The sequence below is a fragment of the Podarcis melisellensis genome (assembly GCF_964234715.1).
Source record: "Podarcis melisellensis genome assembly, chromosome: 2".
Taxonomy (NCBI): domain Eukaryota; kingdom Metazoa; phylum Chordata; class Lepidosauria; order Squamata; family Lacertidae; genus Podarcis; species Podarcis melisellensis.
The window spans coordinates 113,760,842-113,775,448 of NC_138529.1; the positions used below are offsets into that span (position 1 = coordinate 113,760,842).

General features: G+C 44.5%; 3 protein-coding genes and 1 long non-coding RNA gene across 5 annotated transcripts in view; 3 read left to right on the plus strand and 1 right to left on the minus strand.

Annotated features, from left to right (window-relative positions):
* Positions 1-14,607, plus strand: part of LOC309364530 (uncharacterized protein) — a 43,737-nt gene that overhangs the window by 25,507 nt on the left and 3,623 nt on the right. Inside the window, exons 2-3 of one of the 2 annotated variants that reach the window (XM_081902024.1) lie at positions 12,264-12,644; positions 14,326-14,512. In XM_081902024.1, coding sequence (XP_081758150.1) covers positions 12,264-12,644; positions 14,326-14,512 — 568 coding nt within the window. Of the gene's footprint in view, positions 1-11,996; positions 12,645-14,325; positions 14,513-14,607 lie in introns of those variants that run through there. The other variant, XM_081902023.1, reaches the window with a different exon arrangement.
* The window catches only part of LOC309364962 (uncharacterized protein), a 147,369-nt gene that overhangs the window by 22,804 nt on the left and 109,958 nt on the right, over positions 1-14,607 (plus strand). The gene's annotated exons all lie outside the window — the stretch shown is intronic.
* The window catches only part of LOC309365336, a 130,609-nt gene that overhangs the window by 4,178 nt on the left and 111,824 nt on the right, over positions 1-14,607 (minus strand). The gene's annotated exons all lie outside the window — the stretch shown is intronic.
* The window catches only part of LOC309364412 (uncharacterized protein), a 114,798-nt gene continuing 109,958 nt past the window's right edge, over positions 9,768-14,607 (plus strand). The window contains exon 1 of the mRNA XM_081901637.1: positions 9,768-9,886. The gene's annotated coding sequence lies outside the window, so the exon portion shown is untranslated. The remainder of the gene's footprint in view (positions 9,887-14,607) is intronic.

Genomic DNA, 14,607 nt, shown 5'->3' on the forward strand with positions numbered 1-14,607 from the left:
TCCTAGCACTAGGGGGAGACTCAGCTTGGTGGAAGGGGAAGGAAATACGCATAACACCAAGAGTCCAGGAGAGCGATGGGAAGAGGAGGTGGAAGGGCTCCAGGATTCTTCCTTGGAAGTCAGTGAAGAGAGCAACCAAGGCAACCAAGCGCCCAAACGGGGTCGGCTTACGCACGAGTAACTCCAAACCATTACATTATCATACCACAAATATGCATGCCACCCAAATACATTATTGAAACCTTCTAAATCCAAAATGTCTGAGTTTTCAAGAAGAAGCCATTCTTTCAGCCAGCAAAAAGCAGCTGATTCATAGTAAATTTTAAGGTCTGGCAGGGCAAATCCACCTCTTTCTTTTGCATCAGTTAGTATTTTAAATTTTATTCTGGGCTTCTTGCCCTGCCAGACAAATCTAGAAATATCTCTTTGCCACTTCTTGAAACAGTCAATTTTATCCAAAATTTGCAGTGTTTGAAACAAAAACAACATTCTTGGCAATACATTCATTTTTATCACAGCAATATGGCCTAGCAATGAAAGCTTCAGATTTGACCATATTTCTAAATCCTTTTTCACTTCCGTCCAGCATTTTTCATAATTATCTTTGAATAAATTCACATTCTTGGCAGTCATATTAACCCCCAGGTATTTCACTTTCTTAACCAATGTTAAACCTGTCTCCTTCTGAAACCTCTCCCTCTCAGTCACTGTTATTCTCTAAAACCTTAGTTTTTAACTTACTCAACTTGAATCCTGCAACCTGACCAAATTCTTGAATCAGTTCCAATACTCTTTTAGTACTAGATTCTGGCTCCTGTAATGTCAATACTAGATCACCAGCAAATGCTTTCAATTTGTACTGTTTGGCTCCGACTTGTATACCTTTAACCAATTGGTCCCTTCTAATCATATTTAAGAGAACCTCCAGGTCCGATATAAAAAGCAATAGGGAAATTGGGCAACCTTGTCGCGCTTTTTAATTTCGTGACTGCTGTCACCATCTGCAGTAATCATGGAGCCATCTGCAGTGATCATGGAGCCCAAGAAAGTAAAATCTCTCATTGCCTCCGTTTCTTCCCCTTCTATTTGCCAGGAGGTGATGGGACCAGTGGCCATCATCTTCGGTTTTTTGATGTTGAGCTTCAGACCATATTTTGCGGTTTCCTCTTTCACCCTCATTAAGAGGTTAATTCCTCCTCGCTTTCTGCCATCAAGGTTGTGTCATCTGCATATCTGAGGTTGTTGATATTTCTTCCGGCAATCTTAATTCTGGCTTGGGATTCATCCACTCCAGCCTTTCGGATGTTGAATTCCGCATAGAAGTTAAATAAGCGGGGAGCAATATACAGCCTTGTTGTACTCTTTCCCAATTTTGAACCAATCAGTTGTTCCATGTCCAGTTCTAACTGTAGCTTCTTGTCCCACATATAGATTTCTTATGTTAAGGAAATTAGGGGGGGGCACATCTTTAAAGTTATTTAATGTTACAGATATTATGCCTGAATGTATCCGTTCAACTTGACAGCTCAGGGAAGTTACCATATTTTTTGCTCTATAAGACTCACTTTTTCCCTCCTAAAAAGTAAGGGGAAATGTGTGTGGGTCTTATGGAGTGAATGCAGGCTGCACAGCTATCACAGAAGCAAGAACAGCAAGAGGGATTGCTACTTTCACTGCGCAGCAATCCCTCTTGCTGTTCTGGCTTCTGAGATTCAGAATACTTTTTTTCTTGTTTTCCTCCTCCAAAAACTAGATGCGTCTTGTGGTCTGGTGCGTCTTATAGAGCGAAAAATACGGTACCTAGCTTTAAAAATAATATAAAATCAACACCTTTGCCAGTTTCCTCCATTCCAAAGCTATTTTCCCCTTGAAAAAGGACTCCAGGAAGTGTCCAGGGGTGACAATTGCTGAGCTGGACCAAGGAAAGCCTAATCCTATCACCAAACGTGCCAAGGGGCCAGACATGCAAAGGAAGTTCTATTGTACTTTGGGTGATGGGACTTCCAGAGATACTTCAAAAAATTGTTTACTCAAGGACCCCAAGTGGAGACTGAGATAAATAAATTCTTAAAAAGCTATGGCCTGGAAAAACTAACACAAGATAAACAAACAGCCCTGAATTATAAAATAACACAACAGGAAATTGAAAGTTCCATTCAGAACATGCAATTAGGCAAATCCCCGGGCCCAGATGGACTTACCTCCAAGTATTATAAGACATTGAAGGAATATTTGACCCAACCACTGATGGAGGTATGCAACCAAATTATGGAAGGGAAGGGGGCACCAGATTCGTGGAAAGAGGCATTCATCACTTTGATACCAAAATTGGAATCTGAAAAGACTCAACTTAAGAACTACCGTCCTATCTCACTCCTAAACGTGGATTATAAGATTTTTGCTGATATTTTGGCAAATAGATTGAAAAAAGTTTTAAACGAAGTCATTCATAAAGACCAAGCAGGCTTTCTCCCTGGCAGGCATTTGTCTGACAACACTAGGAACATTGTGGATGTTCTGGAACTACTACAGACAAACTTGAATACGAAAGCAGCTCTGATATTCATAGACGCGGAGAAGGCCTTTGATAACATATCTTGGAAATTTATGAAGAAAAATTTGGAAGGGATGGGAGTGGGAAGGGCGTTCCAAAATGGTATTGAAGCAATCTATTCAGAACAAAAGGCTAAATTGATAGTAAACAACGTGGTGACAGAGGAGTTCAAAATTGAAAAAGGAACACGACAGGGGTGCCCCTTATCACCCTTGTTATTTATTTCTGTCCTGGAGGTTTTGCTGAACTTGATTAGGAAGGACCAGCGGGTGGAAGGAATACAGGTCGGAGGAAAACAATATAAACTGAAGGCTTTTGCAGATGATTTGGTTTTGACATTACAGGAGCCAGAACCCAGCACAAAAAGAGCTTTAGAACTAATCTCTGAGTTTGGTTGGGTGGCGGGATTCAAGTTAAACAAACAAAAAACTAAGGTCCTGGTAAAAAACTTGACACCTTTAGAAATAGAGGGGTTCCAGAAGGAAACAGAACTAAATGTGGTTAAAAAAGTGAAATACCTGGGGGTTAACTTGACTGGGAAAAATTTGAATTTGTTTAAAGATAATTATGAAAAATGTTGGTCTGAAATTAAGAAAGACTTAGAAATCTGGTCAAGACTGAAACTTTCCTTGTTGGGAAGAATTGCAGCAGTTAAGATGAATGTATTGCCAAGAATGTTGTTTCTGTTTCAGGCCCTGCAGATCGTGGACAGGGTGGAGTGCTTTGGAAAGTGGCAGAGGGACATTATGAAGTTTGTCTGGCAGGGCAAAAAGCCCCGAATAAAATTTAAAATACTAACAGATGCGAAGGAAAGAGGGGGATTTGCCCTGCCGGACTTAAGGTTGTACTATGAAGCTGCATCCTTCTGCTGGATGAAAGATTGGTTTTTGTTAGAAAACACTGATGTCCTAGATCTGGAAGGGTTTAACAATACTTTTGGGTGGCATGCATATTTGTGGTACGACAAGGTAAAGTCTCATAAGTTATTTAAAAACCATATTGTCAGGAAATCTTTGTTTACTGTCTGGATTAAATACAAGGACTTACTTGAAAACAAGACTCCGAGGTGGCTGTCACCGATGGAGGCTAAGGCCACAAAAATACTTAATATGGGGGGTGGCTGGGCAAAATACTGTGAAATAATAGAAAAAGTGGGTGACACTTGGAGGTTGCAGAGTTTTGAAAAATTGAAAGGAAAGGTGCGAGACTGGTTTCATTACGCCCAAATTTTAGATATCTTTAAAAAGGACAAAAAAATTGGTTTCCAGGTGGAAAAATCAAAATTAGAGTCAGAACTACTTGAACCTAAGACGAAAGTGCTTTCAAGAATGTATAACTTGTTGCTTAAATGGAATACTCAAGACGAGACAGTTAAATCAGCCATGATAAAATGGGCACAAGATATTGGGTACAACATTATGTTTGAAGACTGGGAAAGGTTATGGACCACCGGTATGAAATTTACGGCATGTAGTGCCTTAAAAGAAAACATTATGAAAATGATGTACAGGTGGTACATGACCCCAGTCAAACTTGCAAAGATATATCACTTGTCTGACAATAAATGTTGGAAATGTAAGGAGGCTGAAGGAACATTCTTTCACCTTTGGTGGACATGCCCGAGGGTGAAGGCTTTCTGGGAAATGATTTACAACGAGTTGAAAAAGGTATTTAAGTATACCTTTCATAAGAAACCAGAGGCCTTCCTCCTGGGCATTGTAGGCCAGAGAGTGCCAAAGAAAGATAGAACTTTTTTTCTATATGCAACTACAGCAGCAAGAATCCTTATAGCCAAATACTGGAAGGCACAGGAACTACCCACACTGGAAGAGTGGCACACGCAACTGATGGACTACATGGAACTGGCTGAAATGACTGGCAGAATCCGAGACCTGGGAGAAGAGGCAGTGGAAGAGGACTGGAGAAAATTCAAGGACTATTTACAAAAACATTATAAGTTATATGAATGTTGAGAATTTGCTAAGTTGTGAGAAAAACATGCTTCAGTATTGAGATTCGGAAATGATTGAAACTAAGTTATGACCGAGAAAAGTTTAAATTTTTAGAGTAAATAATTAGATGAAAATACAAAAACACATGAAACAAGGTATTAATTTGCTGTTTATTTTTACTGTAAGGAATGCAGGGATGGAAGATGTGGGGAAGTCCAGTAGACGTTGAAAAAAGATTTGGAAAAATGAATCTTTTGATGTTTAATTTCTCATTTTTTCTTTTTGTAAAACAGCTTTTGTTGTGTTATTGACGATGTATTGACGATGTACTTTGACCTTGGAAAACAAAGCAATAAAAAAATATAAAAAAAAACAAAAAACAGAGGTGTTTGCCTATGCTAATCTTATGCCTGAGTCTTGCCCTGACATGGGCATGCTTATGCTAATCTTTTATCAAGGACTTGTCTGGACATGTTTGCCAAGGTTAGACTAGTGTAACCCCTGTCTACCCCTCCACTATTGTGACATGTCAGTGATGTAACAATCATATAGCAATGATGCTCTACGAACTGTATTCTGGGATATGGTGGGAAAGTTTTAAAAGTCTTTGTCACCCCATGCTTGGGGTCCAAAATTCCTCTTTGAACCTGTTGTGCAATAAACTTTGGTCTACAGCTATTTGCTCCAGTTGGTGACTGGATTCCTTCCTTTATTACGCAAGGGACCCGCGGGCTCTTCCCAATGAGCTGGTTTGACTGAACAGCCTCACACCTAGATTTTTCCATAACACTCAGGAGACAGATGAGGTGATCAGGCACTCCCATTTCTTTAAGAACTTGTCATAGTTTGCTGTGGTCGACACAGTCAAAGGCTTTTATGTAGTCAGAGAGGCAGAAGTAGATGTCTTTCTGGAACTCCCTAGCTTTCTCCATAATCCAGCATGTTTGCAATTTGGTCTCTGGTTCCTCTGCCCCTTCGAAATCCAGCTTGAACTTCTGGGAGTTCTCAGTCCACATACTGCTTAAGCCTGCCTTGTAGAATTTTAAGCATAACCTTGCTAGCGTGTGAAATGAGCGCAATTGTGCGGTAGTTGGAACATTCTTTGGCACTGCCCTTCTTTGGGATTGGGATGTAGACTGACCTTCTCCAGTCCTCTGGCCACTGCTGAGTTTTCCAGAGTTGCTGGCATATTGAGTGTAGCACCTTAACAGCTTCATCTTTTAAAATTTTGGTTCTCAAGGAAGAGGCAGCCCAGGAATACAAGGCAGGAATTTGCCTTGAATCTTGCTAACAAAATCCTTTCATAGCTTTTTGTGAGGGTTTTGTGGCTGCTAACCTTAAAGCCAGGATGAGCACTCAGAATTGGGCATCATTTCCTCTGTTATTAAAAATAAAATACTTGTTCTGCTTCTAAAGAAACCCTTTAGAATGCATTCTTATTCTTTTTTCATAAAAAAATTCAAACAGCTGTGCAAAGGTGCTCCTGTGCAATGCAATGTCAGAATAACAAAATAATGAAACATCTCACAAGAGCCTTCTTTTTTAAATATACAGCTAAAAATCCTTAAAACTCCTACAACACTTACCAAATAGAAATCTAATAGCTGGCCCCCCCAGGCACTAGGAGGCAACCTGATGTTCAAGGCTTCACCCCACCCCCAAACTCTGAGCTTTTGGTTTCTCTTTAGACACTCATCTGTGGTCGCCTGGAGTATTTGAGGGGAAAGAGAGAGAACATTGGGGCATACGAAGCAGACATAGAAAAAGAAAGTGACAAGCTGCTTGTAAGTGTCATTGTTACTTGGAAGGGAACAAGTCCTGTAAGTTTAATGTACATATAATGCTGTGCTTGAATGCATTGTAATAAAAATACTATAAAGGGAAGTTTCTCTTAGACTTAGGCAAGAGGTTCCACTCTGACAAAAGCATCAGAGGAGGCTGGATCTTTCCTCATAATTCATCACTGGAGGCATAAGCTGCAGAGCTCTCACGGAAGGAAGCTTAAACTTGAGAAGCCAGTGTGTTCTTGCTGGAGATGGCTAGGAGAAGCAGCAGCAGCAGTTGCAAATAAGTCATGCAATGTTGAAGAAGCTTAGGATCTCCCTCTGGGACGAGGGATAGGAAAGCTGACTGAATTACATAAAGGACTGAACATTGTTTGCAGTGTGCTACTTTATCATGCTTATCTTATTGTTAGACTGTTTAAGACTGTTCTGCGGTAAAGCTTCAAAACTTATTTTTGTGATGGAGAGAATTCATTTCCACACAAGGTCCAGATCAGGAATTCCTCGGAAATACTTTAACAACAAGTACTTGAAGGGTACTTCAACAAGTACTTGAAGGGACGCGGGTGCTGGTTGTTAAACCACAGAGCCTAGGGCTTGCCGATCAGAAGGTCAGCAGTTCAAATCCCCGCGACGGGGTGAGCTCCCGTTGCTCGGTCCCTGCTCCTGCCAACCTAGCAGTTTGAAAGAACATCAAAGTGCAAGTAGATAAATAGGTACTGCTCTGGCGGGAAGGTAAGCGGCGTTTCTGTGCGCTGCTCTGGTTCACCAGAAGTAGCTTAGTCATGCTGGCCACATGACCCGGAAGCTGTACGCCGGCTCCCTCGGCCAGTAAAGCGAGATGAGCGCCACAACCCCAGAGTTGTCTACAACTGGGTCTAATGGTCAGGGGTCCCTTCACCTTTACCTTTACTTGAAGGACCAAACCAAGAATTGTTGTGTATTGAGTCAAAGGATTTTATATCTGTATTATGATTGTCTGTATTTGCATTAGGGTAAAGTAACTGCCTTTTGGTTCCAGAGGGTACAGCTACTATTGGTTCATTTAAGCTGCTGTATTTGGATCCTCTGTCTTATTGGTTCCCTCCAAAAGGCAGGACTGTGATTGCCTGATATTGTTCCCTCCAAAATGTATCCTTTCTTGCTAGTTCCCTGTCCCTATAAATGTAGCTTTCCTCTCCCCAGTCTTTAGTCTTGTTGCTTTAATAAAGAAGTGTTTGTCTCCAGCATGTTATATCAAGAGAGCTGAAATCACAAACCCCACGTTACAACAAGAATTACAACAATCTCTTCCTCAAAATGGTTCAGCCTCCACCACCTTTACTGCAGTCAACTGAAGGCAACCAACTATGCCCTGCCCCCCCCGATCTTTCTCACTGCCAATGAAAACTAATAAATATAAAGGAAGAGAACCTAGCCATGTCACACTGACACAAACACCTTGCATATGAACTTTGTGAAATAATGAATGTGTACTACCCCTCCCCCCCGCTTGCTCTCCCCACCTCTCAATTCCCCAACCATACACTGTATACAACATTAAAGTCTGTCTGTCTGTGGGGTATAAATAATAAATTATTATTATTATTATTATTATTATTATTATTATTATTATTATTTAATGATCTTCCTCTGTTTCACTTCAGATAATTCAGTGGGGCCTCTTCTCAGTTCATTCTCTTCTGGATCAGTGCCTTAATCCTTTGAAGATTTTGTATATCACAGAATAGTCATTGTGATGTCCCCAGATGTTGTTGTCCAGTTCCCATCAGCTTCAGCCAGCAGGGTAGACAGTCAAGGATGATAGAAACTCTAATCTGGACCCCAGCACCTTGGCTCAGCTGCCCTATATCCTTCCCATTGAAAGAAATGTGAAAATTAATTTTGTACGCTATAGATTTATCCTGGTCTGGTGCATGCAATGTCTTTTGTTTTGCAGCTGTGTGATTTGTGCTCATATTGTATTGTGGTGGCCATTGGCTATAAACAATAAAATTTATAGATACAGTCGATTGAACTGCAAAAATAAGTAATAAAATAATAAAAAGATTTATATATTTTTTTGGTCCTCCCTCCCAAATGGTGTGTGTGTTTTTGGTTATATTGGGGGTGGGGTGAGGAGTGGAGAAGTATTGTAGCCTTATTAATCCATGGGTCGGAATAATTGTTGCACCCGAGCAGAGACAAAAGGAGCCAAACGACACCAAGGGGTTAATCCAGAGAAAGAGCGTTTTATTCTGCCATGGGGGGGGGGGGGCAGAGGCACCTGTGTGATTCAGTTCACAAAAGACAGGCCGCACCGAAAACATTTTACAAGCAGGTTTTATCCTTTTTTCAAACCCCTTTTTTCCTCTCCCCCTTCACAGATTCTTACATAGAAATGTTGCTTTTCGTTCTCTGGCTCTGTTCCCGGAAGTATGTTGCAAGTCAATGTACCAGGACAAGGTTAGCTTGGATCTGGGAAGCGAAAGCTTTACTGTTCTCAGCTCTGAGTTGTTACAGCGTTTTTGTTACAGAGAGGACTGCTTAGCTCATGCTTTTTGTCTTAGAGGAAAATGCAGTTTTTAAAATGCGTACTCCGAGGCCTGGCTGGGGGGGGGGAATTCACAAACAGTTTTTAGGGCTTTCTGGGGTAACGAGAAGCTGTCCTGGTTTCTGATTTGATCCCAGAATATTCCGCATTTCCTTAGGGTCTCCCTATTTTCATTGAAGAAATGCTGGAGGGAATGGAGTTATCCGACCCCCGGGCCCTCTGAGAAGGCAATCCTGTATAGGGACGTTTGAAAATGTTTAATGTTTTATTATGTTTTTTATATATGTTGGAAACTTCCCAGAGTGGCTGGGGCAACGTAATAAGATGTGCGGTATATAAATAGGAAAATTATAGTTATGGAATGGGATGTCCCTATTTTCATCAGAGAAATGTTGGAGGGTTTGGAAAGGTCGGTTGCTGGAGCTAAGTGATTGCATGATCCCAACCAGCAGAGCTGGGAACTGGACTGCCTCCTCGAGCTACCCATTCGGGCTGCAGGCATAGCTGTCAACCTTCCCTTTTTTTTGCGGGAAATTCCCTTATTCCAGAGCCATTTCCCGCTGCTATCCCGGATTGTTAGATATCCTGTAGACTGTCCCTGGGACAGGTGACGCTGCTGATCCCTTATTTTCGAGTCCGCTGCTGATCCCTTATTTTCAAATCTGAAAATTGGCAGCTATAGCTGCAGGGTGGCATCGTCCCAGCTTTCTGAAAAGATTTACTGATGAGGAAACCAGTGACTGCACATCGGATCATAAGGAGACTTATTTGTGCAACATTCTGGATATCTTATAAGATGCCAGGTAGATTCCAATGATACAATAAATTTTGAGGGACAGCGCAAGGGGGCGCATCCAGCCTCGCAGCCTCCCAGGGCCCAACCCACAGCCAGCGAGCTCCGATGCCCAGAGAGGCAGGAAACGGGGCCAGCCAGGGGGACTCGAGAGCGGCTGCACTTTCCTGTCCCCCGCCGAGGAGAGCGGAGGAGCAGCGGCCCGTGGCCTGGCGAGTTTCCCCGGAGAGGAGCCGGATTCCTGTGCGGGGACGGAGCGAGGAGTCCGAGGTGCAGGAGGCGGGGGGGGAGGAGGAGGAGAGCACGTGGGCCTGGCAGGATCAGGCCCCGAGTGGAGTCAGAGGCTGCAGGGCGCCCCCCAACCGGGCAGGAAGGGGAAGGGGCGCAGCGGAGGGGCAGGGCATCTGCAGGAGGGCACAGGGGCAAACATCTCTGGCTCAGGCTGGCACGGACCCTGCCGGAGACCCTGGGGAGCTGCTCCCTTCAGTCCTGAGCTCAAGGGGCAGAATGAGGGGTCCAAGGCAACTGCTGCTTCCCGATGGACGATGCATATAGTCGTCCGATGATCAGCGGCGTCGTTGGGGCTTTTGCCTCCCGGGGCGGTCACTGAGTCTTTCGCCCCTCTCCCTGTCCCTCACCAGGGAGCCCCGTCCTCCCTCCGCCCCGACTGTCCTTCCCTCTCGCCTGCTTCTGCCTCCCTGCGGGGGCTGCAAGGGCGATGAGTGGGTTCCGGGGGCCGCAGCACAGGCACAAGCTCACGCTCTCCCACCAGTTAATAGAGCTATTCCCCGGAGAATGCATAGGATATTTTCCCAAGCTGTCAAAGCTAGTGACCTCTTGTGTCTGCGTGTAAATAAGTGAGAGAGCCTTAACCCTGTTTTGTTAAACGTTTTATCTTCCTCCTTCTTCAGTAACACAGCTGAGTTTTCAGATGAATGCTGAGGGTTGAAGTGAGTGCCAGATTTGAGAATGCAGAGGAAAGGAGGATTTTTAAGAAGTGTGGCATATGGAAATGAATTAATGATAATAAATACATTGAAGACAGTATTGTAAAAGACTGAGGAAGGCGAGATTGAAATTAGCTATTCATGTTCAGATTATTACTCCTTTCATTTCTATACTCCTTCATATTTTTAAGGGAAAGAATCTCAAAGCAATTAAAGTGAAATCTCATTGCAGTTTGTATCCATAGGATGTTGAGAACATTAAATCTGTAGATTCAGGAGTTCTCTCCTCCTGATAGTCTTAGATTTGATTGTTCTTTCTGATAGAGCAGGAGGAACGAAACATTTATGGGCTTAAAGCTGCATTGATTCTGGAGGCCACATTCAAGTGAGCTTTGTGGCCAATGTATGCACATGCATGCGCACACAGAAAAGAGATGCAGACCATAAAGTCACATGTACACACGCCAGAGGTGCTGCACACACTCACCAGACATGCCATCTAGCATACATACAAGTCTTGCAAACACAATCAGCATGTTTAGACCTTCCAACCCCAGTTCTGGGGTGGGGAAATATAAGAGCACAAGAAGACCCTTCTGAATTAGCAAGGAGATCTGTGGAAAAAAGACCCTTCAGATTGTTCTTTAGAAATCCTCTTTAAAGAGCAGCCAGAGGGATCATTTATTTCCAGAGCAGGGCTTTTACCCCATTTCAGCACTGTGCTGCTTTGTGGTGAAATTGGAGTTTAAAATATATCTCTAAGGGCCCTTAGGCATCTTTCTCTCCAGAACAGACAGAGATCTTCATCTGATGATCAGATCAGGAGATGGAAACGGCAGGGACTAGCAGGACACACCCTGAGGCTTGGCAAGCCATATGCAGCCAATGGACTGCAAGTTAGAATGTCTTCAGTCAAGAGAGTTTGTGACCATCAAATTTCAAATATTTTGGAGTGGGTTGCTAAAGTTCTCAACACCCCTAACAAACTGCAGCTCGCAGGATTTCTTGGGTGAAGCCATGTACAGTGGTGCCTTGCAAGACGAAATTAATCCGTTCCGCGAGTCTCTTCGTCTTGCGGTTTTTTCGTCTTGCCAAGCATTGCTATTAGCGGCTTAGCGGCTATTAGCGGCTTTAAGAAAAAGGAAACAAACTCGCAAGAACTCGCAAGACGTTTTCGTCTTGAGAAGCAAGCCCATAGGGAAATTCGTCTTGCGAAGCACCTCAAAAAGCGAAAAACCCTTTCGTCTAGCGAGTTTTTCGTCTTGCGAGGCATTCGTCTTGCGGGGCACCACTGTACTTTCAATGTTAGGTGGGTCTGTCGCAGCCTTAATCATATACAAAGACCTGTTGCTGCCTTTCCAACGTGCTAGAAGTTGCAGCCAGGATCAGCATTCCCTGTCCACTGAATATGCTCAGTCCTTTCACTGGGTTATTTTTGGATTTCCTTACACTGCCTTGGTTCCCCCACCCCCAAATATTATTTGTACTTCCATAAACCTTGATGTTTCCCCCAGTCTTTGGATAACTTCCCCTCGTCCCTGGGTGGAGTCATTTGGGTGACATAATGATTGTCATTCACATCCTGAACATCAGAAATAGAAAGAGTAATAATATATTTCAAAAACTGGCTAATGGTTAAAAAATGTGCTTTTGTTTTTATTCTTGGGTTTTATTTTACTTTGTGTTTATTTCTTTTCCAGCAGGGTGGCAAAAAAATGGAAGAGCAGGGACCCAAGAGACCCATTCAAAGGGAGAGACTGAAGTACAAAGGAAAGAAACCTCCTGCCGGCCAAGTTGGGACCATCAGGGATCTTCTGCCTCAGGCAGATTTATGTCAGATTAAGCAGGAGCCAGAGGAGGGGCAGCCGCAGCAGCACTGGGATGCCCAGAAGCAGGATTTCCTGAAGACAATGCAGCCCCCTCGTTCAGGGTGGGAAACCCCACAGGCTCCCAGTCCTCCCCACTCTGGGGATGGTGTCCTCTCCTTCAGGGGAGGTGCGGATGCCAGACGGTGGCCCAGTGGGAGAGCAGGGGGAGCAGACCAGACCCTGCTCCCAGACACTGAGGGGCTTCTGGGAAAGGTAAGTGCCCTCCTCTCACCTGGGTTTCCAGCACCTGGAGGTCACAGGTCCACTGCCTCTCGACATGGAGGTTCTGTTTAGCTATGGTGGTGAATATTGCTCCCCCCTGCACTTTCTCTCTAATCCACTTTAAAAAGGCTTGCTAGACCAAACTTTCTAAATGGGTAGCTGTACAAAATTACCAGCTGTGGTCCTGCACTGGCAGCAAGGCTAACAAACAGGGGAGCTGCGAATGTGCTTGTCCCATTTCTCCCTGCATCTGCCTCCTGACCTAATTGTCCCAGCTTACCTCATGATTTGGCCGGCCCTGAGGGTGAACTGTGATGAAACCAGACTCTGGTTGATCAGTGGCTTTGTGGTTTGACTGTTCCCACTGATAGCAGGAAAAATAGGAAGCCCTGTTGCATTTGAAGGGGTTGTTTGGACAGAGTCTCTGATCAGCATGCCTAGCAGAACAGGCTTAAAAAGGTAAAGGGACCCCTGACCATTAGGTCCAGTCGTGACCGACTCTGGGGTTGTGGCGCTCATCTCACTTTATTGGCTGAGGGAGCCAGCGTACAGCTTCCGGTTCATGTGGCCAGCATGTCTAAGCCGCTTCTTGCGAACCAGAGCAGTGCATGGGAACGCCCTTTATCTTCCTGCCAGAGCTGTACCTATTTATCTACTTGCACTTTGACGTGCTTTCGAACTGCTAGGTTGGCAGGAGCAGGGACCGAGCAACGGGAGCTCACCCCGTCGTGGGGATTCGAACCGCCAACCTTCTGATCGGCAAGTCCTAGGCTCTGTGGTTTACCTCACAGCGCCATTCGTGTCCCAGGATGGGCTTAGGAATCAATTATTATTATTATTATTATTATTATTATTATTATTATTATTATTTGCATCCTGCCTATCTGACTGGGTTGCCTCTGCCCATCTGGGTAGCTTCCAACAAAATAAAAACCATCAAAAATTTCCTTGTAAAAGGCTGCCATTGGAAGTCTTCCATTTTGTAGAAATGGCCTTCGGTTTTAAAGAATTGCCCTCTTTAAGGAATCACTTGGTGTAAACATGTATGTTGTCCTCTAGGTCCAAACACACACAGACACACACACACACACACACATAGTAGGAGCAAGCAGTGCTTTAAAGTGCTTATCTTGCAAACTTGCCATCTAGGTTGTTTACTCCTGACCAAAGTTCCTGTTTTCCAAAAGGACAGGAGGGGGAGCAGTGGAGGAAACGGATGGGTTTGAAGGCTCTTTCCACCAGTCGCCTCTCTCCCCTGAGCAACAAGAGCAAAGGGTGTTTGCAGGGCAGAACAACAGAGGAGGAGTCAGGGAGGACAGAGGGAGCAGTGGGCGGATCCCCCTCCTCTCCCAGGGGGTCCTGATGCAAGCAAGGGGCTTCCTTCTTCTCCATGCAAGGGCCACCCATGTATTCAGAGCAGTTCTTTGCAGATTAACTCTTAAATTCCAAGGGACCTACTCTCAGGCCGCTAATGTACATACCATGCCAGCCTTAGGAAGGGAGGTGGGACAGGGAGGTGAAAGGAATTGCCAAAGGTGTTTGAAAATGGGAGGGGGCTCTTGGGAAGGGGGTGCCCAATTGGGGCTTCTCCAGGGGCAGCAGCATGTCTTGGGCAGGAGAATCCCTGCAGGGGCTCTCAGACTCCCTTGGCTTCTTCTTCCCTCCCTCCCAGGAAGCTGCAACTTGCTCTGGATTCTGCGCTCCTCAGGAAGCTGAACCTGCAAACCTGGCTGAGACTGAACCTGCAACCCTGGCCAGGATGGAAGGAGGAAGATGGATGGGTGACCTGGTCGGGCTGTCTCCTGCATCCCTCCCCACAACCTCTGAGCATTCCCTCCCAGGACCCTTGGAGAAATCTGGTGAGTTCCAGGGGAGAGGAGATGGGGACAGGGATAGATGGATTGTGGAGGGAGAAAGAGGAAAAGATGGAGAGGAGACAAATGGAAGGAAGTTC